At 45.4% G+C, this 25205-nt stretch overlaps 1 protein-coding gene across 1 annotated transcript; it reads left to right on the top strand.

Annotated features, from left to right (window-relative positions):
- The first annotated feature begins 3375 nt into the window (after window positions 1-3375).
- On the top strand, window positions 3376-24914 carry ALX1 (ALX homeobox 1). Its single transcript, XM_074984001.1, has 4 exons — window positions 3376-3689; window positions 6341-6645; window positions 11581-11709; window positions 24312-24914. The coding sequence occupies exons 1-4, from the start codon at window positions 3455-3457 to the stop codon at window positions 24630-24632; spliced, it is 990 nt and encodes a 329-aa protein (XP_074840102.1). The 5' UTR covers window positions 3376-3454; the 3' UTR covers window positions 24633-24914.
- The last annotated feature ends 291 nt before the right edge of the window (window positions 24915-25205 follow it).

Genomic DNA, 25205 nt, shown 5'->3' with positions numbered 1-25205 from the left:
GAGCCGGGCGCCCCGGCTGCTGCGCGCTGCGGAAGGCGGCGGGTGCTGGCGAGCGCTCAGCCAGGCGCAGCGCGGGGTGCGGCCGTCGGAGCTTCCCACGCCCGCTGCTTTCGTCCCCCTGCAAGTGGAGTCAGCGCCGCGCGCCCCAGCAGCGGCAGCGGGTCCCCAGCCCCACGCCCAGCGCGGGCTTTGCGCAAGACACCCGGGTTTGGGGGGTGCCCCCAGCGCCCCGCGACCACAGCCCGCAGCCCCGATCGGGGGCAGGCGCCGCTCTCGGGGCACTGGGCTCCCAAAGGGCCCGGCCAGCGGCGGTGGGGTCACCCTCGGGCGCCCGGCGCCGGCCCGGCGCTTGCCTCGGACAGAGAGGAGCCCAGCGCCCAGGGCAGGTGACGCGCGGGGGATTGGATTCCCCGCAGGAAGCTGCACCCCCCGCCGCGGACCCTCCCCAGCCCGGGGGCGGGAGGCCGGGGCGGTGGTTCCAGCCGTGCGGCCCCCGCACTTGGTCGCGGGCTCCCCTCGGTTGGGACGGGAGCTTCCCCCCACGCGGGCCCCCGGCTGAGCGCAGCGCGGCGCGTCCTTCTCCAGCGGAGACCGCGGGCCGCCCGCGCGAGGGGCCGCGCCTGGCCGGAGGGAGGCTGCGGGGAGCCGCTGGCCGGGCAGATGCACCGCTCGGGTCCCGCTGCCTGGGGATCGCAGCGCGCTGCAGGCGGCAGCCGCCCCGCGGGGCTCTCCAGTCCCGAGAAGGGCACGCAGCGGCCTGTCCCCGCGCGCCTCCCGCCCGCGTCGGGGAGGGTCCGGGCGCATCGCTCCGGCTCCTGGGGGCAGCGGCGGGCGTGTGGCTGCGGCAAGCGGGAGGGGCGGCGAGGCGAGCCCTGGCGAGCCGGGACTCCTGCGCGCCTGCCGGCCTCCGCTGCCGGCTCGCGGGGCTTGGCTGAGCCCGCGGCAGCAGCCGAGCGGTGCCTCCGAGGAGCTCCTCAAACCCGGGCTCCAGCGGCCCTCCAGGCGGGAAACTGAGGCACTCACACGCCTCTCCCGTGCGGCGCCGCCCCGCCATACCCACCCTCCCGCCCAGCAGCGCGTGCGTCTACCCGGGGCCCCTCCGCCTTCCCCTGCGGGACGGGCGGCTCCCAGGAGCTGGTTGCACCGTGCCCCTGCCTTTGCGAGGGGCCCCGCTGCGGACAGCCAGACCCCAGCCGGGCGCGGGTGACACGGGCCAGAGGCGCAGCAGCAAACACCCCGCATTGCACTGCCGGGGAAGGGGCGCTCACGGGGCGGGGAGGTGTCACTCGCGCACCCCCGGAGGTAGAGTCGCAGCTGGGCCGCCTGCAAGTGGAGAAGCGCGCGGCGAGGCGAACCCACAGGCACACGCTTGGCTTAGCAGCCCGCGGGGCGGCTGAGGGAACAGCCCCGCGCAGCCGCCCGGGAGCACTGCGCAGACCAGCGCGCGGCATATTAGGCGCTGAGCTCTCCTGAGGCGGCCCCGCGCCCTCAGAGCAGAAGCTCGGCGCGCTCGTGTTGTTTTGCCTGGGCTTCATTCCGCCCCGCGGAGAGCGCAGCAGTGGCGAGGACCCGCTGCCCTGGGCGGGTGGGGGGGGCGTCCCTTTAGCTGCCCTTGCGCCCAGGACAGTGGGAGACCAAAGGGCAGGGCGCCAAGGAGGGGGGATGCCTCCTGAGGAGGAAGTAACCCAATTCCGTCTCTAGCCACGGGTACTACCCAGAGGCACTGAGCCCTCAGCGGGGCGAGTGAAGCCCAGCTGGCCTTTAGCTCCTGTGGTGGAGCGCAGGGCTTCAGACCCTATGCTGGCAGGCCAGTCCCTGGGGCCGGCAACCGGGGCTGGGGCCGCGCTACAGATGCATCTGACGAAGGGTCTGCGCCCACCAAAGCTCATGCTCCAAAACATCCCTTAGTCTCTAAGGTGCCCGAGGGCGTCCTGCTGTTCCCGCAGATACAGACTACCAGGCTCCCCTCCCCCCCGCGAGTATCCCGCTCCCCGCTCTCCCGCCAGCTCAACCCGGCCACAGCCAGCGGCTCGCGGAGGCTTCGTTCGCACAACTGCGTCCCAGCTGAGAGCGGGCGCCGGCTGAGCCAGACTGAACGGCACGTCCCCCTCGCCTTGAAAAGAACGACAAGGGCCTCGGGCTCCTCCGCGCCAGCGAGGAAGCGGGGCTGCCCCAGAGAGCTCGGCGGCTCACCCATCCCTTTGTCACTCCGTCAAGCGCTAGAGGACGGCGGCTTTGGGCGGCGGGCCGAGCCGCCTGCTGCTGTTCCTCCGCGGCCCGGGCGCTCCAGGCCAATGAGAAAAGCCAGGCGCGTGTTCCTCGGGCTCTGGCGGCAGAGCCTTGAGAGCGGCTGGTGAGAAGTGGAGCCCCGAGGGCGGCGCGGCAGCTCCGCGTTGCCCCCAACGGGGAACTGGGCTTGAACTGCCAGTGGAGACAATCCACGTGGAACCCCCCCCCCCCCCCCCGCACTCCCCGGGGCCGGGAAGCCCGGCCGCGAGCGCCCGCTGAGCCCCGTGTCCCGCGAGGAGCCGCGCTGCGAGGCGGGCCGAACTGCCCCGGCCCGTAGCTCATCAGCGCACGATGGGACCTGGGGGCAGGGAAGCGGGGCCGGGGCTCGCCCAGCTGGGTAATGGCTCCCCAGTCCCGCCTGTGGGAGGGAAAGGGGCGGCTGGGCTGGCCTGCTCCGAAGCCCGGGGCCGGGGCCGAGGGCAGAGCTCTCCCCTGGCGTGGTGCTCTCGCCCTGCGCTTTCCTCCCGGGGGCACTCGGCGCCCGCTCGCCCCAGGCGTCCCCCAGAGCCCGGGAACCACGGCAGGTTCCCCTCGGAGCCGAGGGGATGGAGCCGCCCCGGGCGGGCGCCCGCGAAGCCAGGTTTGCAGCCGCGGCGCAGGTCAAGCGGCGCTGGCCCGGCGGCCCGCGTCTTTCCCCCGCTCCCCCTCGCGCGGCCCGATCGAGCTCCCACCACGCCGCCCCCCGGCGCGTGAGCGAGGGCCCCGGGCGCTTCGTGTGGCCGCCGCCGGGGCCCTACAAGCCCGGGGGCCTCGGGAAGCGTCTCTGGAAACTTGGCGGCGAGGCGGGCGCTCTCCAGCCCCCCGCAGAAGCGGGAGCCCCTCGCCATGGGGGGGCGGGGGGGTCTTTCCACCGCTTTGCCTCGCCCCGTCCCCGCGTCCGTCCGCCCTCCACGGGGCTGCGTGTCCACTGTGGGGCCGGATCCCCCTCCGGCGCGGGCGGGAGGGCTCCGGGGTGGAGTCACACGGGCGGCCCCTTTCCATATTCATTAGCGATGGGAGGTTGCGCAAGGAGCCCCGCGGCGCGGCGAGCTATAAGAGCCACTTCGGGTGCCCCCGCGCAAGACACGGCAGGGCCAGGGCGCGGAGGCCGAGCAGCTCTGCAGCCCCCGCGGCCCGGCCCGGCCCGGCCCAGCCTGTGCCTAGGAAGGGCTCCCGGCCGCGCTCGATGGTTATGGATTTTCTCAGCGACAAGCTGGCCCTGAAGAGCCCCCCGGGGAAGGCCGCTGACTTCTACCTGGGCGCCGGGGGAGGCCCCTTGGAGCACGTCATGGAAGCGCTGGACAACGACGCCTTTTACTGCAAACCTGCCGCCGGCAAGTGCCTGCCGGCCTTCCCGCCGCTGGCCCGGCCCGAGCAGCCCGGCCGGCTGGAGAGGAGCTCGCCCTGCCAGGACAGCAGCGGTGAGTGCCCCGCGGGGGGATCGCGGCGGCCGCTCCCCTTCGCCCAGCGCCGAAAGGAGGCCCGGGGCGATGCGGCTGCGGTGGGGCCCGGCGCTGGCACGTCTGCGGAAGAGCCGGGGGAAGGCGGCACCGGCTGCAGCCAGCGCGGCCCCCGGGCCCCCCAGCCCAAGCAGCGGACCTCCTTTCCCGGCCGGGCTGCGGCTCAGTGTGGGGGCCGCGGGCCGGGCTCGCAGCGGCAGCGGTCGGCCGGCGCCCCAAGCAGCCGGCCCCGCCGTCCTGGAGCGCCGTGCGGGGGAAGCCGGGGGTGGATCGGTGTCCTGCAGCGGCCGCACGCCGCTTCCCCGCACTGGAAGGCTCAGCCGCGAAGGCGGCGCTCGCAGTGGCGGGCGCTGCTGGAGACGCGCTGCAGCGGGGAGGGGGTTGCTCAGCCCGTCTGGTAGCGCCAGGCCGGGTTCGAGCTGGCTTGGCAGTAACCGCCGGGGCGGGGGTACTAGGGTCCTTGTACCTGGCAAGAAATGTCCCAGCGCCTCCGGGCTGCCTTGCTCGCCGATCCGTTCAGCTGACAGCTAGCCTGCCGGAAAGGAGCCAGCGCAGATTTCCCGCGAGCAGAGGGACGTTTCCGAACGGCAACTGTTCGGGCAAAGTATTCAGCGCCGGCTGCAAAGGCAGAATGTTATCAGAACAAACCATCTGTCTCTTCTAGCCCCGGCCTTTCATTTCGCGACTGTGAAAGCAAGTTTGCAATTCCAAGAGGGTTTAATTTTGTCCCCTTGTATACAGCACATGCGCTGCAAACGCGGGTTCTTTTAAAACTTCAAACCAATCAATGCGATATATTTCTAACGAACGCATTGACGAGCTTTCACATCGGCCAAACCATATATTGCCAAAATGATTCAAGTATGTGTAGTTTTCTCATGCTTTGTTCAGTGTGTGTAAACAATTTTTCCACTTCCCAAATGTTACGTAAAATATATTTGGGTTCTGGTTACATATTATATTCTATATAGTAGTTTTTTGTTAACATTTTCAGTGTTATATTTCAGACTGGTCATTTAAAATATGTACTATTTGTACTTTATTTCAGAAGCTGAAATTGAATAACGTTTTGTCACATTTCTTTAAAATAATTATTTGGAATAATGCCACTTTAGTACACTAGGGTAACTTGCAAATAATTGTAATGTAGATAAAAATGATAATACATATTTTGGCTATTTTGACTAAATTAAAACATATATTTTATGTTTCTGGAAAGTAGGCAAAAGAAAAACATGATCCACTTTATTTTTATTTTTAATGAGCAGTTTACAATTTAACATGTTAATTTAATATTTTCTCTCCATGGAGTTCTGCATTTATAAAAGCAATACTAAAAGAAAAAATCTTGGTCTAGTATACATTTTCTAGATATATTTTAAAATCACCTAACTACAATATGAGGATTAAGAATATGTCAACTTTGCCATACTTCTTATAGGTATTGAAAGATTTTTGAGATAGTTTTCTTTATGTGAAAAATTTAAATGGCCATCTTTAGCTCTTAAAAGTATCAAGAACAAGTGTGGCTTAGGAAAGCTACAGCATGTTGATTTACTGAATGTGGTTGTTTTTAATTAGCTTGATTAATTTATGTTTGGTGTTGTACTGCATTATTAATTTATGTATTGGTGTCAGGTATCTAAAATTATGTTTTGTTAAAATCACTCTGAATGAACAGAGATGCATCCATAGTTATGAATGAAATTATCTATCACGGTAAAGAACCTTAAAACAAGCTCCAAATCATGTGCCAGATGCCATCCTTTATAAAGATTTACTGCAGTAGATGTTTTAATTTGCCTCCTGCCTGTGCGAGACGGAGAGGGACAGAGAAAAAAAAAGATCTTTCACATCTTGTAAAATGTTGCATGAGTTAACCATGCAATGTGACTGCTTAACAAAAATAACATTTTTTATTTATTATTCAGAAACTAGTCAATTATTTTAATATTTATTCTTTGCCTAATGATAAATAGTTCCCCCAAGATTAATGCAAAATATACAAAATAATTACTATCTAAAATTTACTGGCTACCGTTTGTAATCATAATAACCTGAATTTGAAACAATTCCACTTCCAAATTCAAATATATTTACATGGAATCTGTTGGATTTGTGTACAAAGTAAAATTTTAGATTTATTCAGTTTGGTGGTTCTTGATTAATTTATAAATAATTTATTATATACAATTATTTTAATTTTGCATAGAAATATTTTTGGTTTAGTTTAACTGCCATCTTAGTTTGAAGTCTCATTTTTCTGTAGCTTTTGTGTCAATCATTTGAATCAAAATTTAGTTCACACTAGCATTCTCTGGCATGCAACTCTATTTTAATCAATTTTTATATACCACCTATTATGCATTTTATTTACATTGTGTCAGAAATATGTATATTCCTATTACATATTTCTTTATCTACAAAGAGCCCAAGGCATTTCTTTAGATATCTGTGAAAATTCTGTAGAGTTAATAATGGCATCAAATTTTTATTTTAAAATTACAGAATTCATTGCCAGTTGTATCATATTCCAACACATCACTGCATACAATCAGTTTCCTCAGATCTAAACGTCCATTTAACAGCTTATATTTTCCCCCTGTGTACAGTGAACTATGGAATTACTAAAGTAGAAGGACAGTCTCTTCACACAGAGCTGAATAGGCCCATGGACAATTGCAACAGTCTTAGGATGTCTCCAGTGAAAGGGATGCAGGAGAAGGGAGAACTGGATGAACTGGGAGATAAGTGTGACAGCAATGTCTCCAGCAGTAAGAAGAGGAGACACAGAACTACCTTTACCAGTTTACAACTGGAGGAACTGGAGAAAGTGTTCCAGAAAACCCATTATCCTGATGTATATGTAAGAGAACAGCTAGCTCTGAGAACAGAGCTCACTGAGGCCAGAGTCCAGGTAGGTACCTAATTTAGACATAACACAGGAAAATTTAAACATTATCGAAACTGAACAACAGCACATTAGGAGTTGTTCAAAAATCCATATTGTTTCAGCATACAGAACATGTTTTGTGATATTTTTCTAGACAGAGGAACCAGCTCATTACAGAGGAAAAATAAATTCTTAACTCTGTTGGCTGGTGAAACTGGAGGAAAAATAGAAGGATTTATAATAGAAGCTTCAGTCTCTGATAACCTTGCTTCCCTGCCAAAATTTCAGGCAGCGCATGCATATTGTGTTAATATGTAAATGTGTAGTACAAAATGTATAATAGTCTGGCAGCATCATCATCATTATCATTATCTCCAAATTGGTATGCAGGGGACTCTAATTCTATTATTGAATAAAAACTGCAGAGATAAAGTAATCAAATTCTCTATATTTTGTTCCAAAGCGTAAACACTGAAGCAGTAGCGAGTTAGTGTGTGAATTAGTGAGTGGGTTAGTTAGCAAGGGCTTGATCCATTAATAGCTGTGTCTACACGTGCACGCTACTTCGAAGTAGCGGCACCAACTTCGAAATAGCGCCTGCCGCGGCTACACGCGTCGGGCGCTATTTCGAAGTTAACTTCGACATTAGGCGGCGAGACGTCGAAGTCGCTAACCTCATGAGGGGATCGGAATAGCGCCCTACTTCGACGTTCAACGTTGAAGTAGGGACCGTGTAGACGATCTGCGTCCCGCAACGTCGAAATTGCTGGGTCCTCCATGGCGGCCATCAGCTGGGGGGTTGAGAGATGCTCTCTCTCCAGCCCCTGCGGGGCTCTATGGTCACCGTGGGCAGCAGCCCTTAGCCCAGGGCTTCTGGCTGCTTCTGCGGCAGCTGGGGATCTATGCTGCAGGCACAGGGTCTGCAACCACTTGTCAGCTCTGTGTATCTTGTGTTGTTTAGTGCAACTGTGTCTGGGAGGGGCCCTTTAAGGGAGCGGCTTGCTGTTGAGTCCGCCCTGTGACCCTGTCTGCAGCTGTGCCTGGCACCCTTATTTCGATGTGTGCTACTTTGGCGTGTAGATGTACCCTCGCAGCGCCTATTTCGATGTGGTGCCGCGCAACGTCGAAGTTGAACATCGACGTTGCCAGCCCTGGAGGACGTGTAGACGTTATTCATCGAAATAAGCTATTTCAATGTTGGCTTCACGTGTAGACGTAGCCAATATCTGGAAACTGAGACTGCTGAATACCTGGCAGGATTGGGAGCTAGGGTTTTGTTTGTTTGGTTGTTTTGTTCCCTTATTGGACCATCAATTGTCAAGAATATCTTAATTTCTTGGGTAAATTTGTTGTTGAGCAGTTAATTAGATACCATTACTTATATATATCATAATCACACACAACTGATTTAACAGATCTGTTTAATATTCATATGTGTATATGTATGATGTCAAGAAAATATGGCATACATGCAGAAAGGCTCACAAAAAAATCCCAGATCGTTTGAATTTCAATTTCAAAGGATGGGCTTAGTAGTCAAATGGATCAGGGGTGGCATTTTGAAAGTTCATTCTGTTTTTAGAGATCTTACTGGTTCCTTTGATATTCCATGGTCTTTTTTTATTCTATTCCCCTCCCCCAGCCCCTGCACCAAGGAGGGAATATCAGGCCTGTTGAATCTCCCAGAAAGTGAATAAATTTTTGAGTTTTAAGCACTTCATGTGTTAACAACTTCATGACCTATAATTTATAAAGAAATAAAAGCCAGTTCACATGCACATGACTGAACATTAAATGAACAATGTTTTACAAACTATTTGAATTAACTTTTAGAAGATAAATGGGGTGTGTCTGTGTGCAGTTAACTGAGTGACATAGGCACTGTTGTCATCTGAAAATAGGGTCTAGATTCTCTCTCCATTTGCACCCAGGCAATGTGACTGAATTCAAGGTAATTTAACCCAATGACTTTTAACTCTTTAAACCCTTAGAAACTGTTTTATCTTTAGACGAAAAGAGCTTCTTGTGTATTATTCTGGTCTTTACTTTTTGCAACAAATCTTTGCTCAGATTTCAAATAAATACTTACAAGCCATTAAAACTGTTACGTCAGTTTCACAGTTTGGTGGCTAATGGGACTCCTTAGAGAGTAAAATTCTACATGGTGTGAATTAAGTTTGAATAGTTGGGAAACTGAGCATATTTTTTCCCAGTTAGATAAAGTTCTTGAAGTAAAACTATGATAACTGAAGAATTAAAAGCACAGTATATTTGAATGATGGGCTTTCTGAGAATGTTTTCAGTTTTGTGTACATACAATTTTTACTTGTGTAGAAAATGACCAATATCCACATTCTGAGAAGCTAAATCAGAAAGAAATATGAAAGGAAATGCTGATCATGTTGATCCTGAGTAGCAAAAGTATTCCATCGTGGGATTAAGCAGTTTAAAAGGCTTTGCATCATTAGGAGAAAGCATCTGGCACTGAAAGGATAACAAGCAGCAGTTTTGCATTACTTCATGTAGGCAAATGGTTACTTTATCTTTGCCAAGAGTCAGTTTCTAGTAAAGCGATGTAAACAGGAACATTATGGGGGGATTGTCAGAGAAAAAAAGCGTGGGTTTTTTTTCTCTTCTCTTTTAGTTACTATAAATTCAAACAAATTGTTTTATTTACTTTAGCGGAATGATCAGCTGGATACACTACCCACATTTCCCTTCACCGCCATTTCATCAAGATCCAGTTTAATTTGTGTCCTGTGTACATGCAGAGAGAGTCAACCTGAACCTAATTTATCTAAGTTGTTCTCTTTCCTGCTGCATGTCAGTGCAGTAATTGGCACCCATTTTAAGGAGATTGTCAAGGTCTTTTTTCAGTGAAAGAGCCTCATTACTAAATTCCCTTAGTATATTCTTTGTGCCTCCTGTGGAGACAGCAGAAAAAATACTATATGTATATATTTTTGCCGAGCCTCAGGCATGATAATACAAATATACCGTTAAGGTTAATAGAAAATACCCTAAACACGTATTCTGTGCCTTTTCATTTCTGGGTGCATTTTTCAAAACTGACATATTAAATTTGCAGTAAGTAGTTAGGAATTAAACTGATCCATAATATGTCCCTGCTGTTCAGACAACATCAAGGGAGTATTAGAGTCTTGGAGGACCAGGGAACACCCCCCCCCAACAAAAATGTTAAAAGCACTAAACCCGACATCAGTAACTAGAAGCTGTTTCAAATAACTCTCATTTTGATGTTATATTTTAATAACAGTTTAGTCTTTACATTCTTCTCTTATCACAAGACTTTCTGCACAACCTAAAGAGACTACTTCTCCTGTTCTAAAGTCTAATACCACATAACTTTATTTTAAATATTGTGGTATCCAATGTAACAGTTTCCCCTCAATCCATAGGGACAGGTGCCATAATTTCTTCTATGTTTGTACAATGCCTAGCACAATGAGATCAATATATTTGACTATGGATCCCCAATATCTCTATTTTTATTATTAATTTTACCAAAGTGATAACTTTATTAATAAGCATCAAAGTGTATTTATCCATAGCAGCTCAATAAGGGCTTGACTGGGCAACCCTTTGATTTGGTGGGGTGATTCTCAAGAGTGAATGTTTCCTCTCATAAGTCTGGATTGCCCAGGAGAGCCCCCAGGATAGTAGTTTTGGTTCAATTTACAGCAGCCTATGTAGCAGGCATGTAAACTCCTCTAGGCACTTGAAGCTAAACTTCCATAATAGAGTGAGGCTTTAACTATACATCAGAAGGTGGACTCCCATATTTAGATGTGAGTCACAGGTCACAAGGTGGACTCGTGTATTAGGCTCACAGACAAGACAGTGCTAAGTGCAATATACATCCTCAGAGAGACTGATATATAAATGCCTTAATAATGGAAATCCCAATTCACGGTCTTTAAGTTAATCTTTCCATTGACTTCAGTGGGCATTGTATCAGTATCTAAGTGAATGGAGAAATGAAATTTCTTTCCTTCTCAGACCCCCAGTGTCCCAAACAAGACCCATTTCCCAATACAAATAATATTTCTTTTTGCTGAGCTATTCTATGCATGCTGCCAGGATGGTCCACTGGATCCTATTACAAAGAACAGCCTTTGTTCCATAACTGTTTATTGTTTCCCAGCTTTGACTGATTGTATCCCTTCCTTCATGATCCTCTCTATTGTGTAGCAAAGCCCCCAGATGTTCTTTGCCAGCTTCCCTCACCATTTTCTTATTGCTCCAGATGAAGTTTATTATGGACGACTGTAACTGAAAGGGCCCTTAAGAGGTCATCAAGTTCAGTCCCTTGCCATCACTGCAAGACCAAGCACCATCTATATCATCCCTGTTGGATATTTATCCAACCTATTCTTAAATCTCTCCAGTGATGGAGCGTCTACAACCACCCTAGGCAATTTATTCCTGTATTTAACCACCCTGACAGTTAGGAATTTTTTCCTCATGTCTAACCTAAACCTCCCTTGCTGCAATTTAAGCCCATTGCTTTTTGTCCTATCATCATAGGCTAAGGAGAATATTTTTTCTCCCTCCTCCTTGTAACACCCCACTCCTTAACAAAAAAAAAGGTAGCTAATCATAAAAAGCTATTGGCTGTATGGAACTAATAGGAGAAGTGGCTTTTTACCCAAAGGATTAGGATATCTAATGTTATCTCATGTGCTGATTATTTTCCTTAAATCACTGGGAGGAAAATAGATTTCCAGTAAATGCACCCAAGAGAGACAGAATTCCCGTCAATAGGCCTGATATGGAGAAGGTCCGTGGTAAGAGGGGCCAGTGAGCTTCCTTTTTTGATGAGAGAAGTCTGCTGTCAGGGAAACATAGCAAATTTGGAAGTTGTCTTCCAAAGTCTTTTGGTTTCAGTAAAGTTTTTTCAGTAGCTTCTTGTAATTGTTATTTGCTTTCATGGTGTAGGTTTGGTTCCAAAATCGAAGAGCCAAATGGAGAAAAAGAGAACGCTATGGCCAGATCCAGCAAGCTAAAAGCCATTTTGCTGCCACCTATGATATATCTGTTCTACCCCGGACTGACAGCTACCCACAGGTACAGTTAATAACCTAGGTCAACACCTTTGTTCCTCCTCCGTATCAATGATTACATGTAAAAATGCTCAAAATTTGAGCCTAATTATAATACTCAATAATCATTACCCATCCCCAAGAGATTGCAGTCCACATTGTTTTTGTTTCTGACTACTGATTTGATTTTCTGTTAATGCTTCTCTTTTTACATCACATTTCTGTATGATTTTATACATGCAGAGACCTAAAAACAGAAGATTCAGCAACAGCACTACTCTTGCACTGTAACTACTGCATACTTTCACTGTTCAGATTCGTTACCTTTGTTAACTAGTCAAATAAATATAACTTACATAGCATAAGCCAACAATATCTTTTGGGCTTTGCTTGAGGGGCCTTTGCCATTCTTGAACAAAAGCTCCATGAAACTATCAGTCTCAGCCATGGCTTCTGGTTTCCTTTACACTGTTCCTCCCCCATCGCTCTTACCAGTTACTGAATATATTCATTTCTCTGACCAGACATTTTTTAAGCCTTTTATAAATACCAAAAGATTTTTGTAAACATCAGATATGCCATTCTGACCAGCACCTCAACTATTTTATAGAATACTTAGCTTTCACAAGACATTTACTGCTTTTCTTTTAGATAAGAAAAGGCTTTTTATAAGATGTTAAATTTCTGTTACGCTGATTTTCCAGATGTTTTGTTGGCCAATTTGTTCTTAAATGGTGGGCAATAACTTCAGTGGATGCATCTTTCTTTTTCGCCCTGCATATACATGCCACATAGGTGTGTTTGTGTGTTATCTATCTATCTATCTATCTATCTATGAACATGTACGCAGAGCTGTGGGAGAGATCCTACCCATACTGGGATGTCAGTGGGAGTTTGGCCACTGACTTTAACAAGGCCAGGATTTCACTTTATGTAGCGGTCACATACAAATGCCCTACATTTTTGTACTATATATTCATTGGAAAAAGATCACCGGAAAGCATTGAGACCAAAGTCAGGAAATTAAGAATTCCAGTTGTCACTCACCTTTGTTAGCAGGAGGCTTTTCCTCACATGATCAGCAGGCAATTTGGCCCCAATTCTGCAACAATTTAAGCAGGTGCTTAGTTTGTACTCACATGAGCAGTCCTACTGAAGTCAGTCAGATTATTCACAAGCATAAAGTTTATGATTAAGTAATTTCAGGGTCGGATGGGGCAGTGGAGAGAGAACAGAGAAAGAGATGATTTAACCCTTCTCACCTGGTATTGACTCTCTTCTCTTTTTCTCTGGCCATCCTCCTTGCTGTCTGTCTCCTTTCTCCCTTTGCTCTTTGGCCCCCTGTCTTTTAGGCTTGGGACAGCTCCATTTTCACACTTGCTCTTCATGTCTCCAGCCTCATTTCCATCTCACAATATTGTTTAAAAAACACTTTTACGGATGCCTTGAGATACACCTGAGCCCACTTACCTCAGTGCCAATGTGCTCTTATGCTTACCAGTACTGCTGGATCTCTGTCAGTTCATTAAATTGCATTGACTTAGACATGTATAATAGGAAACAGGGCTTCCAGAGCATTAATACTGTTTTATGGTACAGTTGGCACATAAAGGCCCCAACTGACATCAGGGCCTCACAGCGTATGCATGTAAGAGCTAATCCTTGCCCCTAAGAGCCTACTGTCTAACTAGGCAAGAAAAACAATGAATGAGGGGGGAAATTGAGGCATTAGGATACGAAGCAATTTGTCAAAGACCACACAAAGAAGCAAGTGGCAAGGCTGGGATTGGCACTCATTACTCCTGAATCTCAGTCCTAACCTGTAGACCGTGCCAGCCCCCCAACCCTGCATAAAGCACCATCTCATTTGCAAATTTTCATGAACATCAGGCTCACATTAATGGCAGTCCATTGACTGTGCATCTATATCTCTGGAATACTTAGTAAGCATCTTAAAATAAGTTCTCTGAAAGTGTCTATTTTAAAAATAGCCATGATTTGGTAAGATGATTAAATGTAGATAATGTTTCATTTGCATGACATGATAATTGCTTGACAATTACTGCTAGGTTTTAAGTGATGCTCTTTTGCGTTATAAAAGACTGCAAAAACCAAACCAAACAACAAACAAACAAACCCAAACCAACCCAAAAACCTGAAGACCCGTGAAAATATCCATTGTATAATTCTTTATTGGTCCAGAATGATTGGCCCATTTAATGTCTTTTTCATGAATCTTATGAAAAATTCTTTACCAGGCCCTGTCTGCCAGGCGTCAGCCTGGAGGAAGTTTTTATCACTGGGTTGAGTTATAAACTCCTAAAAATAGAGTTTGATATTACAAATCCTGATAGAAAAATATTAAGAAAGTATTGCTACCTTACTGCTAGATGTATTCCTTGCATACAAACATATGCATATCCACTCATAAGCATACCCAGGTAGATAGGGATATGGAATAAGGCCTGCTTACAAAAGAAAAAGTTGTTTTTTAAAAACTGACTTTAAACTCCTATGGGCTCTCTTTGTTGTGTTTAAAAGTGGTCTTTTTCAGCTTATCTTTGTAATAGACTCCTAATCAGCTTAAACCAGCTGAAATAAGACCGCTTTAAATTGAAAGAGGTGTATGCCCACAATTTTTGCACTGGCTATTTCTGCATGGCAGCCAATGTTGGCAAACATATGTCACTCCAGGGTGTGAATATTCCACTCCCCTCAGTGACCTACATTGTACCAAAAATAATGCATAAGCATTTGTGGGCACAGCGCTGTGTCAGTGGGAGAGCTAGTCCTGGTGACCTAGCTTATGTCTCTTACGCCGAATTGGGGGTTGCTCCCAGCAGCACAGAGTGTCTTCACCAGATGTGCTGTATATATAGACATGGCCTAAATTAAAATGAAATTGCTTCTTTAGATAACCTCATGCAATACACATGCAGACAAGGCCAGATGCTATGGTCTACATCTGAAACTTAGGTCAACTTAATTACATTGCATAGGGCTGTGAAAAATTTTGCATCCTGAGTTCTGTCATTAAACTGACATAATCCCTCATGTAAACATGGTAAGGTTGCAAAAAGAATCCTTCTATTGACCTAGCTATTGCCTCTTGGAGAGGTGGATTACTTACTGCACCGTAAAAACCCTTCAGCTGATGAAGGAAGCATTCACACTATGGGCTGTGGCTGCAAGGCCATAGTTATGGTAATCTGGGGCTGTAGTGTAGACATGGCCTATGAGTCCTCCCATGAGGAGACAGAAGACACTGGCCCATTGAAGTTGATACTTTTTCCTTTGGCCTCTTTCCCTTCATCAGTGCTTCACATACACACACAACAGTCCGTATAAACCACTCAGACTATTTCTTTCATGGATAAGGAGAAGAGAGAGATTACTATTGTTATTCTCTTTGTAAATGGCAGGGAGATATCTGGGCATGGTGGTCACAGAACTGCATATGTGGTTAGACACACATCGTATGCATCAGAGAGGTATGCTGCTATTATGTTAGAAAATAATCAGGATTTGAGTTTGCGAGTGCTTGCCTGCTCATGATTCTGTTTTGAAAGCCTGGTATCTATTAGAAAATTAGGTCAGTATAACTGTATTGCTCGTGGGTTTGAAAAATTCACACCCTGGTCTGGCGTAGGTAAGCTGACCTAAGTCGTGGTGTAAACTGCACTAGGCTGACAGAAGAAGTTTTATGTTGGCCTAGCTATTAGTGTTTTGGAGAGACACATAACCTACCACAGCACAGGTAGTGTCTCCACTGAAGCGCTACAGCGGCACATGATAAACAGAAGAGGATGCAGAGTCAGTCATTAGAAGCATTGTACTAAAGGCAGGAAGAATAACATAGCCCTGCTACTCCATGTCCACACTACAGCAGGTGTTTCTCACCTGTCTACATAGAATCAGTTTTGGAGATTGGTGTGAAAAGGGACACATTGTTTCATGTTCTTTGGGGAGGCTGGTGCTACACTCTGTGCTGAATTTCAACAGTATTTGTGCTGAGGTACCAGATTGTCAATGAACCGAGGCTGGGGACAAGGTTGCATCTTCTTGTTCCCCATGAAATACAGCTGAACAGTATGGAGCTGTGGCCCAAATGTTGCATCAAACACCCACATATGCATACTGGCAACTCCTATTAAGGTCAATGGGGGCTCTGTGTTTGCAGACAAAAGAGCCTGGGTGATTCCAGTTATTTTTTAAGCTTTTTTGTTTCTCTTGAAGGGTTCCTGTCTGACTCTCCATCCCATGCTATTCACATTCAGTACATAGTCAAGTAGTTTCACACTATAAATACTTGAAATGTAATCCATATGTATTAGTGCCATAAGCTTAAGCATGCCAGTAGATAAAATACTGTATTTAGTCACATCCTTTATAAACACAGAGTGTGAGATAGGGGTACCTCTCCTCTACTCACTGTCTCTCACTACCACTCCCTTGCTTCCATATTTGCTTGTTCTTTGCTGTTGCCTCACTGTTACCTCTGTGGGATTCTTACTGCTTTTCCTAAGATGAGGAGTCTTTTGCCACATTGCTTGAGGCTCCCTTTTTTCTGTAGTTACAGCATCTCCTTAGAAATTCAGCAGAGTTGGAAATGGCAGCATGTCTGAGGCCACAGGCTGCTCTTGGTTTTCAGGGAGGTTCTTACCCATTGCCACAGAGAGTCCCAAAAGGAGACCTGGGGCTTCAAGAGAAATAAGGAGCTGTGAGCTGTAGGGGAGAAAAATAGAGAATGTTGGAAGAGTACATGGCCGTGTCTTAAGGACATTTATTCATCTCTGGGCCCTGATCAGCTGTTGGGCCTGGATGGTTAACAGTGAATTGGGTAATCAGTGAAGTGGAGAAGGGTGTGAACCTTAGTGCATGGGGCAATCTCTGCCAAGAGCTGTTTGGGCTGGACATTAAGCTGGCAGGGACCCCTTATCGAGGAAAGCCTCTGGATGACAAGCCCTACTGCCACCTTCTTGTGGGGAAAGTGGGTAACTGTCTTGGATTGCCAGACAGAATTTGGAAGCCACCTTCCACCCAAAGGGATGGTGGGGTGGGGTGGTATCAGCAGCCCCAAGAGATTTCTGCTTCCCTGGTAAGGGTAGTGTCCCCCTGGCAAGGGTAGCCTCTTCCCTCAGTAAGGGATAGCCTCCTCCTGAGAAGCATTTTATCTTTAATTATGGAGGGAAGGAATTTTTATTTTCACACCAGATTAACACTGGGCCAGTTAAACAATGCCCCCAACCCATGTTTGGCTTTGATGTCCCGGCTGATGGTGTTAAATACGTATTAGGGGGTTAATTTGGGTTTCTGGACCTATGAGAAAGACGATCTTAAGTGACTGGATACTTCATGAGACTAAAATGGATGGCCTCCCTACTAGACCAAATATGGAAACTGAGAAATGTCAAGTGTTAGGTGAGGACCAAATGAAGGAATAATCATTTTTACCTTTGGTTTTTGCCAGTATCACTTTTGCTAATTTAAGAAATAGGTTATTTTAATCCGAATTTAAGTATTTAGATACCTTGGAGGTTAGAATAGTTAATACATACTTAAGAAATTGAATTATTATTATTATAAACTACATTTTACTGGACGTGACTGTGGACTGGCTGCAAAGAATGTCCGGGAAAGGGCAGGTAGTCATACCTATGCATCATAGAGAGGTGAAGAAGAACAAATGCCTGGCCTGGCCCTTGGATGGGCAAACCCACTCAAATAGGCCAAGCAGGGAGATACGTTCTAGGCGATCCTATGATTGGCTCTCAGCAGTGGAAAACCTTAAGGTCACATATTCTATGTAGCAATCCAAGGGTGTCAGAAATTATATAAATATGCACATGCTGTTTATTAAGCCCTTGGATCATAATTGCAATTCCATTCTAATGGGTAACTCCCATAACAGTAATCAGAGCTCTTGGCTCAAATTAAATCTCTCATGTGGTCTATATTATATGCCACATGTTTTGTAACTTTTAACTATAGGCTACATATAACTTGCAGATAACCACAGTAGCAGACCAACAGTTACTGTTATTTAGTGCTAAGTCTGTTGACCACTGCTAATTGTTCTAGATAAGGACACACAACATCTGACAGTTTTCTTTTCTAGCCCATAAAGGCACCATAGTCACCCAGTTAGTACTTCAGAGTACTTGACCCTTGGTGTCTTAACCTAGAGTTTAGTTACAAGGCTACTCAATGTTGCGAGGTGGGATTTCCCCCTTTAATAGTGCTTCTTGAGGGTGTGAGACATGGTCTTTGGCTGTGTCATCTCAGTGATTTATGCTTTTCTTTTTACTCTTTGGCTCTGAGAGTTCTGTGGCTTACAGTACATCTGGGATGTACACTCAGCAATAAATAAAGCATGATTATCTTTTAACTACTGGGCTAGCTGAGTCTGGCCAAGCTGTGGTAGATACAGGACCCGGGGGTGAGAAAATATTTTCTGCTCCTTCGATCCTGGGCCTAAGCAGGGACTGAACTGGCCTCTGGTACAGTTTTGAGCAGCTAGAGCTGTTGTAAATTAACCATAAGAACATTTAGCTCCTCTGGCATTGCCAGGGTGCAGGGTCAATCCAGGAATAGCATCTATACTTGGGGAAAGGCAGGGAAGAATGGGTGGCATAGAGCTAATAACTCTGGCTTTTTGCCATTTGGGCATTCCCTGGACATCAGGGAAATCCACCACCCTCCTGCATCATTCAACAGCATGAAGGAAAGAGACCCAGTGGCTAGGCGCTGGCTCATTACTATATCATTACTGTTATTTATTAAGTAGCATCTCAGTGGTCCATTGCATTAGGCATTGAAAAAAGAATGAGTAGGAGACAACAATCTTCTTCCTGGTAGATCTTACTGTCTGCATAGACTAAAGTGTAGTAGATTTTAAAGACAAGTAATGCAGCTACCAGGAGTTGATTTGTCCAAGGGTTATACAACAAGTGTATGGAAAACCAGGGCTCGAACCCAAAGATTTATGTAATTTTTACATGGAAAGTCAATCAGATTACCAATTACTTTAGTTAACATCATTCTTCAATTCTGTCAGGTGGAAAGTCGTGTTCTAAGGAGATGATACCATAACCATGGCTACAAACTTTGACTTTTCTAGCGATGTTGATGTCAGAACCATGAAGTCAGACTTTTTTCCAGCCAGAAGTGTGTGTGTGTGTGTGTGTGTGTGTGTGTACGTGTACACCATGAAGTCAGACTCTTTTCCAGCCAGAAGTGTGTGTGTGTGTGTGTGTGTGTGTACAACATGAAGTCAGATGCTTTTCCAGCCAGAAGTGTGTGTGTGTATGTGTGTGTGTGTGTGTGTATGTGTACACACATATATATAAAACATGGTAGGTAAATATATTCAAGAGTTCTGGTGATTTCAAGGTAACCACAAGAACAAAGCACAGGCTGTCTGTGATGTTAACAGAAACCAGAGATGTACAGTATGTATAGCCTTATTCACAGCCTCCCTGAATTGCCTTTTATATAGTACATGGATCACACAAGATTCTAAGAAAAATGTTTTCTTTACATTCATGTGCACAATGTCTGTTTTCCCTCCTGTCTACATCTGCTATGTACACCACAGAAGAATCAATGATCATTTTTATTTATTGTAAAATATTACTCTATTTATATTTAATTATGATATACATTTTGCACTTAGGTGTCACAAAGTGAAATTCTGTGGGATAACTCTTTGCTAAATAGTGGTGCTCTGATACTAGGCATGATTCACTCAATTAAAATTAGGGCAGGAATAGGATAATTTTCATGTCCAATAACAGAGGAACGGATAATGACCAGGGAATGGGATGATAAAGCATACATGGTATGTATTCTTGAAAAGTGTAGCAGCCTCATGGAACAAGTTGTAAGCATCTGCCAGGATTCCATTAGGCTTTTCAAATTCAGTTCAGGTTATTAGTTAAGATTCCTTCCTCTGATGAAGAATCAATATTTTTTTTTACTTTTTTGTCATGACATAGATCTAACTAAGCAGTATGGGCAGATTTCTTTCCTCACTTATACCAGTTCAGCCTCAGACTGAAACAGAGATATTGAGGATAAAATATCATGAAAACTAGTGGTACTATATGATAAAAACAGAAACAAGAAAGGTAACAGCAATCTCTCAGGTACAGATCTTGTGATATTTCTGGACCACACAGGTTTATAGGAACATCTAAACTTAACCTCTGAATCTTCTGAAGTCCATCCATCATTTCAGTAGTAGACATACCATTGGATAAATCCCACTTGTTGGTTTAAAGCCATTTTCAGAAAAAAATATTCCAACACTCATACTACTCCAGCCCATGGAATCGCCCTGATTTTGTAAAAAGAACATTGTGCAAGACAGAGAAAATGGGATTTTTGCCTAATGAGAGGGAAGGGGAAATTTCATAATGTTCAAAAGTTCATATTAAATACTTATGAGCTGGAAATATCACATCATCATCTGAAATTTCGTCTACATTTGAATCTCATTCAAACTGGAAACAGTACTGCAAGAGGAGCTTCGTGAGATTGTAGTTTTGTGGCTCATGCTCCATATCTAAGTGATTTCAGAAGTATAAAGACTTACGTTTGGAACAGCCACCATACTTGTACTGCTTGCACATAGACTATAAAAATGCATACAGGGCATTACTATATAGGTAGTTTTCTCTCTCTGTTTTAGGCACAGTGGGACAGACCCTCAGGTCATGTAAACTGTCAAAGCCTTGAATGGAGCTATGCCAGTTTACATTAGCAGAGCATCTGGCCCATTGGCGCTGTGTCTAAGGATATTTGGATCATTGGTTGTCACAGAGCCTGAGCCTACGAGATGCTGAAGACCCTCAGCACCTTACAGGATTGCTCCACCCTAAGGGAATGAGCTTTTGCTTTCAATATGTTATTGTTGAAATAGAAGTTTGTAAGGTAGATTTGTTTCTGTGGAATGTGAATGATCATAAAGAAGGCCAGACTTTGCAGAAGCTCTAGAAAGACAAAATTGTTTGTTATGAATGGATAACATAGGCTCCTAAGGAAGCATGCAGACTCCCTGTCATTGAAAGTTTTTGAGAATAGGTTGAACAAAGGAGTCTCAGGGATCATCTAGATAATAGTATGAAACCTGTGGCCCACAGGCTGCTCACAGCCCATGAAGGTAATCTGGTGGTGGGCCATAAGGCATTTTGCTGAGGTTGAATGTCCATAGGCATGGGACCCTCAGCTCTCATTGGCTGCAGTTCACCATTCTTAGCCAATAGGAGCTGTGGAAAGTGGTGGGCCACAGGTTTTTGTTGGTCCTTCCAGTCTCTGTGAGTTTTAGAGGGCTCTAAGGGACTGTAAACCTTAAGAGGCTCACTGGGATCCTTTCCAAACTCCATTCCCTCAGAGTTAAAGGAGGTACTATTCTACCCTCCATCCCTGTAGGTCTCATGAGGCTAGTTGGTGGTTGCTTCCTCCTTGCAGGCCTTAGATACTCACGAACCCCTGTCTCTTGAGACTTAAGAAAGCATGACCCTCCCTATGAGCCTTAAGAATAGCAAGTGAGCACCCTGCTCTGATAAGACTTACTAGCTTTGGCACTGCCTCAGCATTAGCAGATTCCTTGGCCCTTGGGAAGCTGAAATTGGCTTCTCTGATCACTGAGGAGCAAAAGTAGGCTTATCATCTGATGACAAGTAAAAATCATCTCAAACTGGTTCTTTGGGAAATAATAAACTGCATGTAGGTGTGATGTGAGCCTCCTTGATGGTTCTGTGAGGCCAGAATTCTCCAACAGCAGAAAGTGAATGGGAACAGACAAGTCCCCTAAGGTTCATTGGGTCTTTTTCCTCCTGCCAGTCTCAGGAGGCCCAGAGGAAGACGGAATTATCTCTGATCTCCTCCACCAAGCATTTTTCCCTCTCCATCCCTTGCTCCCCCTCTTCTGTGCCCCACCTGGCAGAGCCCCTGAGATACATAGGAGCAGATCTTCAGGAGGTATAAAGAAGTGTGTGTGTGTGTGTGTGTGTGTGGAAGAGAATAGAGAGAGCAAGAGTCTTGAGCCTTGAGCTGCTTGTTATTTGCCCCTCCTTCACCAAGGCTGGGTCTGTACTAGAGAGTTTTGTTGACAGAAGGTGCATTGTGTCAACATAACACAGGGGTTGACAAATTCTCGACAGAACTCTGCATTTGTCTCGACAGTATTAGCCCTCAAAAATTTGAGGCATAACAATGTCTGTACATAGTACTGTTGACAAAAGTACAGTGCAGACACATCTGTCAACAGAGCGACAGAGAGGGCTTCTGTTCTGCTTTCTGGCAGAGGACAGTGCAGTCTGGCAGTTCTCTGTCGACTGAGCAAGTTGTGTGTTGATTCAATCTGTTGACAGAGGTTCTGTCGAGATTGCCTTGTTGATAGGTACTTCTGTCAACACATGCTTCTAGTGTACACATAGCCCAAATGTTCTACAGGACACCCATCAAAGTGCATTTCCCTGTGGCTGATTCTTTCTGGTCCTGGCATTGTCTCTGGAGCTGCCAAAGATCTAAAATGAGCTTGTCAGCTCTTGAAGACTCATGCTAAAAATATTATTTAAAGTACTAGCTTTTAAAATATTATTTTAATTACCTCATCATTATATCTGCACACTACAGCTCAACCTGAGGAATTTAGTGAGCTATAATTTATCTGTGTCCTGTTGCTTGGTGGATTGTATGTATGTTTGTTATGTAAGAGCAGAGAAAAAATCAGAAGCATTTAACTTGGGAATGCACCTTTTTTGGTGGGGTGGCATAATTCATTAAGTTCTTTTCCAATGGATAGCAAATTTTATTAGGAAAGTACAGCCCTTGTCACTGTCATAACTTACCTGTTATGAAGCCAACATACCTCTGTTTATGGATGTAGAGGGAGGGGGCAAAATTGGGTTTATACAAGGGAACTCACTTTGTGTCCTAAACTATGGAGCAATTTTGACAACCCAAAATAGCACCATAGGCATGTACAGCACTTAGCAAGCACATCAAAAGATAGGCACTATCCTAGTTTCCTCACACGCTAAAGTCAGCATGAAACCATAACAAGCACATTTTTAAAATGTGGGGAAAACAACAGGAAATTAGAAAAGGTTTATATAGATCTTGATAGAACAGTTTCCCTAGAGTGCATGAGAGGCAAAGGTTGTCTTCAGTGTGGATTTATTGTTGTTTCAGTAAAGTTTGAAACAGGATTACACTAACACAAATTAAGCAGCTTTTAGTGCATATCAGCAGGGGCCACACTGAGCCTGTTAGTCCCTGTTGATATGCTAGCATGGACTAAAATTTACACCCATCTTGCGTTGACTTCAGTTCTGCATAGATGAGCCTTGAATGTATTAGAAGAGACTGTATGGAGAAAGGGCGATTGTACGATTGAATAGGCCATTCACGCATAAGGCGGCTGACTGACAGGAGGTGAAAAGTAGAGAGTGGGAGAAGACAAAGGAGAGTAGGAAGTGAGTCTTGCTTGGAACAAAATGCACAGATTGGGAAGTAAAAATATATACCATCTGAGATGGAGGCAGAAATTGTTCTAAGCCTTGAAAATCGTTGTAAACCACCATCAACTAACAAATATCTGACAAATACATATGCATAAATAATATAAATATACAAACTGAAGACAGGAGAAAGCCAGTGGCACTTTATGTTTAAAAAATTAGGCTTTAAGTGACTGCCAAGCACAGAAAGCAAGAGACAGCAACCCTACACATGCAGTTACTCCAGATCTTCAGCAGACATTTCTGGTAACCACAAAGCCTGTCTCCTAGTTTTTCATGTGAGGGTTTCCAACAAAAAATGCCACAGTGTGTAGCCAGTGCATTGGAAAAAGGTTTATGGGTGTAATTTTCTTTTAAAACATCATGAGAAAGGAGGTTTTAACTTAAAACCATCTTGGAAACGACTTTAGAAAGGAGCCATGAATGTGTTATGAGTCATGTCTGTATCTTCTGGATTCATTTATTTCAAAGTAACTAAGCACACAAAGCTATCCAAGATGCTGAAATTTCATATTTTATAGTCAAGCGTAAGTAGCTTGAGAAAATTATCTGTTCAATTCAAAGTTTGTGTTATTGTCAAATACTTAATTAAAAACTCTCCTTTTCTGTGATGCATACACAAAACAACTGTTAGGTGACTGGTGTGCTGAGACCACTATGTACCATAATGACCAATATTTCCCATTGTTTCCGTGTACTCTTCCATTTTTTTGTCACGTGTCTTATACTTAAATTGCAAGGTCTTTGTGCTTGGTGTTCTGTGTTTTTACAGCACCTAACATAAAGCAGTCCTGTCTATTATAATGGATATTAGACAGGATTCATGAGAAAATGGGTATATTTAAGTTCAGTGTTAAATGTTCTTCAGAAACTCACCCAGTAAATCAGTGGCAGAGCAGAGAAAGAGTTCATCAGTCCTCGCTCTCTGGTATGGTCTAATTCATTGTGCATGTGGTATCTCCGCTATATTTTGCAATGAAATTGTATAGAACTAGAAGCAGTTGCTAATAGTACACAAGAGAATTTGTGAGGCAAATGTAAAGAAGAATTAAAAAAGACAGGAAAAAATCTAAATATAATCTTATTTTATATGTTCCAGATTCAGAACAATCTGTGGGCAGGAAATGCAGCTAGCAGCTCGATGGTCACCTCCTGCATGCTACCACGGGACACGTCTTCCTGTATGACACCTTACTCCCATTCGCCCCGGACAGATTCTGGCTACACAGGCTTTTCAAACCACCAGAATCAATTCACCCATGTGCCTCTCAACAACTTTTTCACTGACTCTTTACTTTCTGGGGCTACCAACGGACATGCATTTGAAACCAAGCCAGAATTTGAAAGGCGTTCCTCCAGTATTGCAGTTCTACGAATGAAAGCCAAGGAGCATGCTGCCAACATTTCCTGGGCCATGTAATATAATAGTGTGCTTTCTTTATTTTTTTTTAATAGCAAACTGAAAACATTCTTATTTCCCATATTTAAAGGACACAACAATAAGCTGCTGCATTTGGAAATGCTAGAAGTCAGGATATACATTGAAGCCTGCTTAAACAAATATCCTATTTTATTTAACAATAAAACTTAAGGATAAACCTGAATAGATTTGCCAATCTCAACCATCCTTGGTGTTTTTGTTTTTATATTAAAACATGTTTTATTGTACCACTTGATGAAATATGATTATAAAACCTGCAAAACGAATAAACCTATTGAACAAATACATCTGCTATATATTGGTATATGTCAGTACTACATACAAAAGGAATTCCTTAGGAATGAATACCTGATAAAGGAGGAAGTCTGCTGAGGAAAATGTGTTTGTCATATCAAGGTGGTGAGATAAATCTTTAAGCAGACTGTCCACGGTGGAAAGTGTATGACTCTCCTTATTGTAAATAGATGTTTTAGGTCTAATTCTGGGATTCCTCCATGCTGCTTTGGTCCTGATCCATTATTCTGCTACACTCATGCATTGGTGCATTGAGTT

Source organism: Carettochelys insculpta, chromosome 1 (assembly GCF_033958435.1).
Source record: "Carettochelys insculpta isolate YL-2023 chromosome 1, ASM3395843v1, whole genome shotgun sequence".
Classification (NCBI taxonomy): Eukaryota; Metazoa; Chordata; order Testudines; family Carettochelyidae; genus Carettochelys; species Carettochelys insculpta.
Note: the sequence above shows the minus strand (reverse complement) of the source record. Positions and strands in the feature narration are given on the sequence as shown.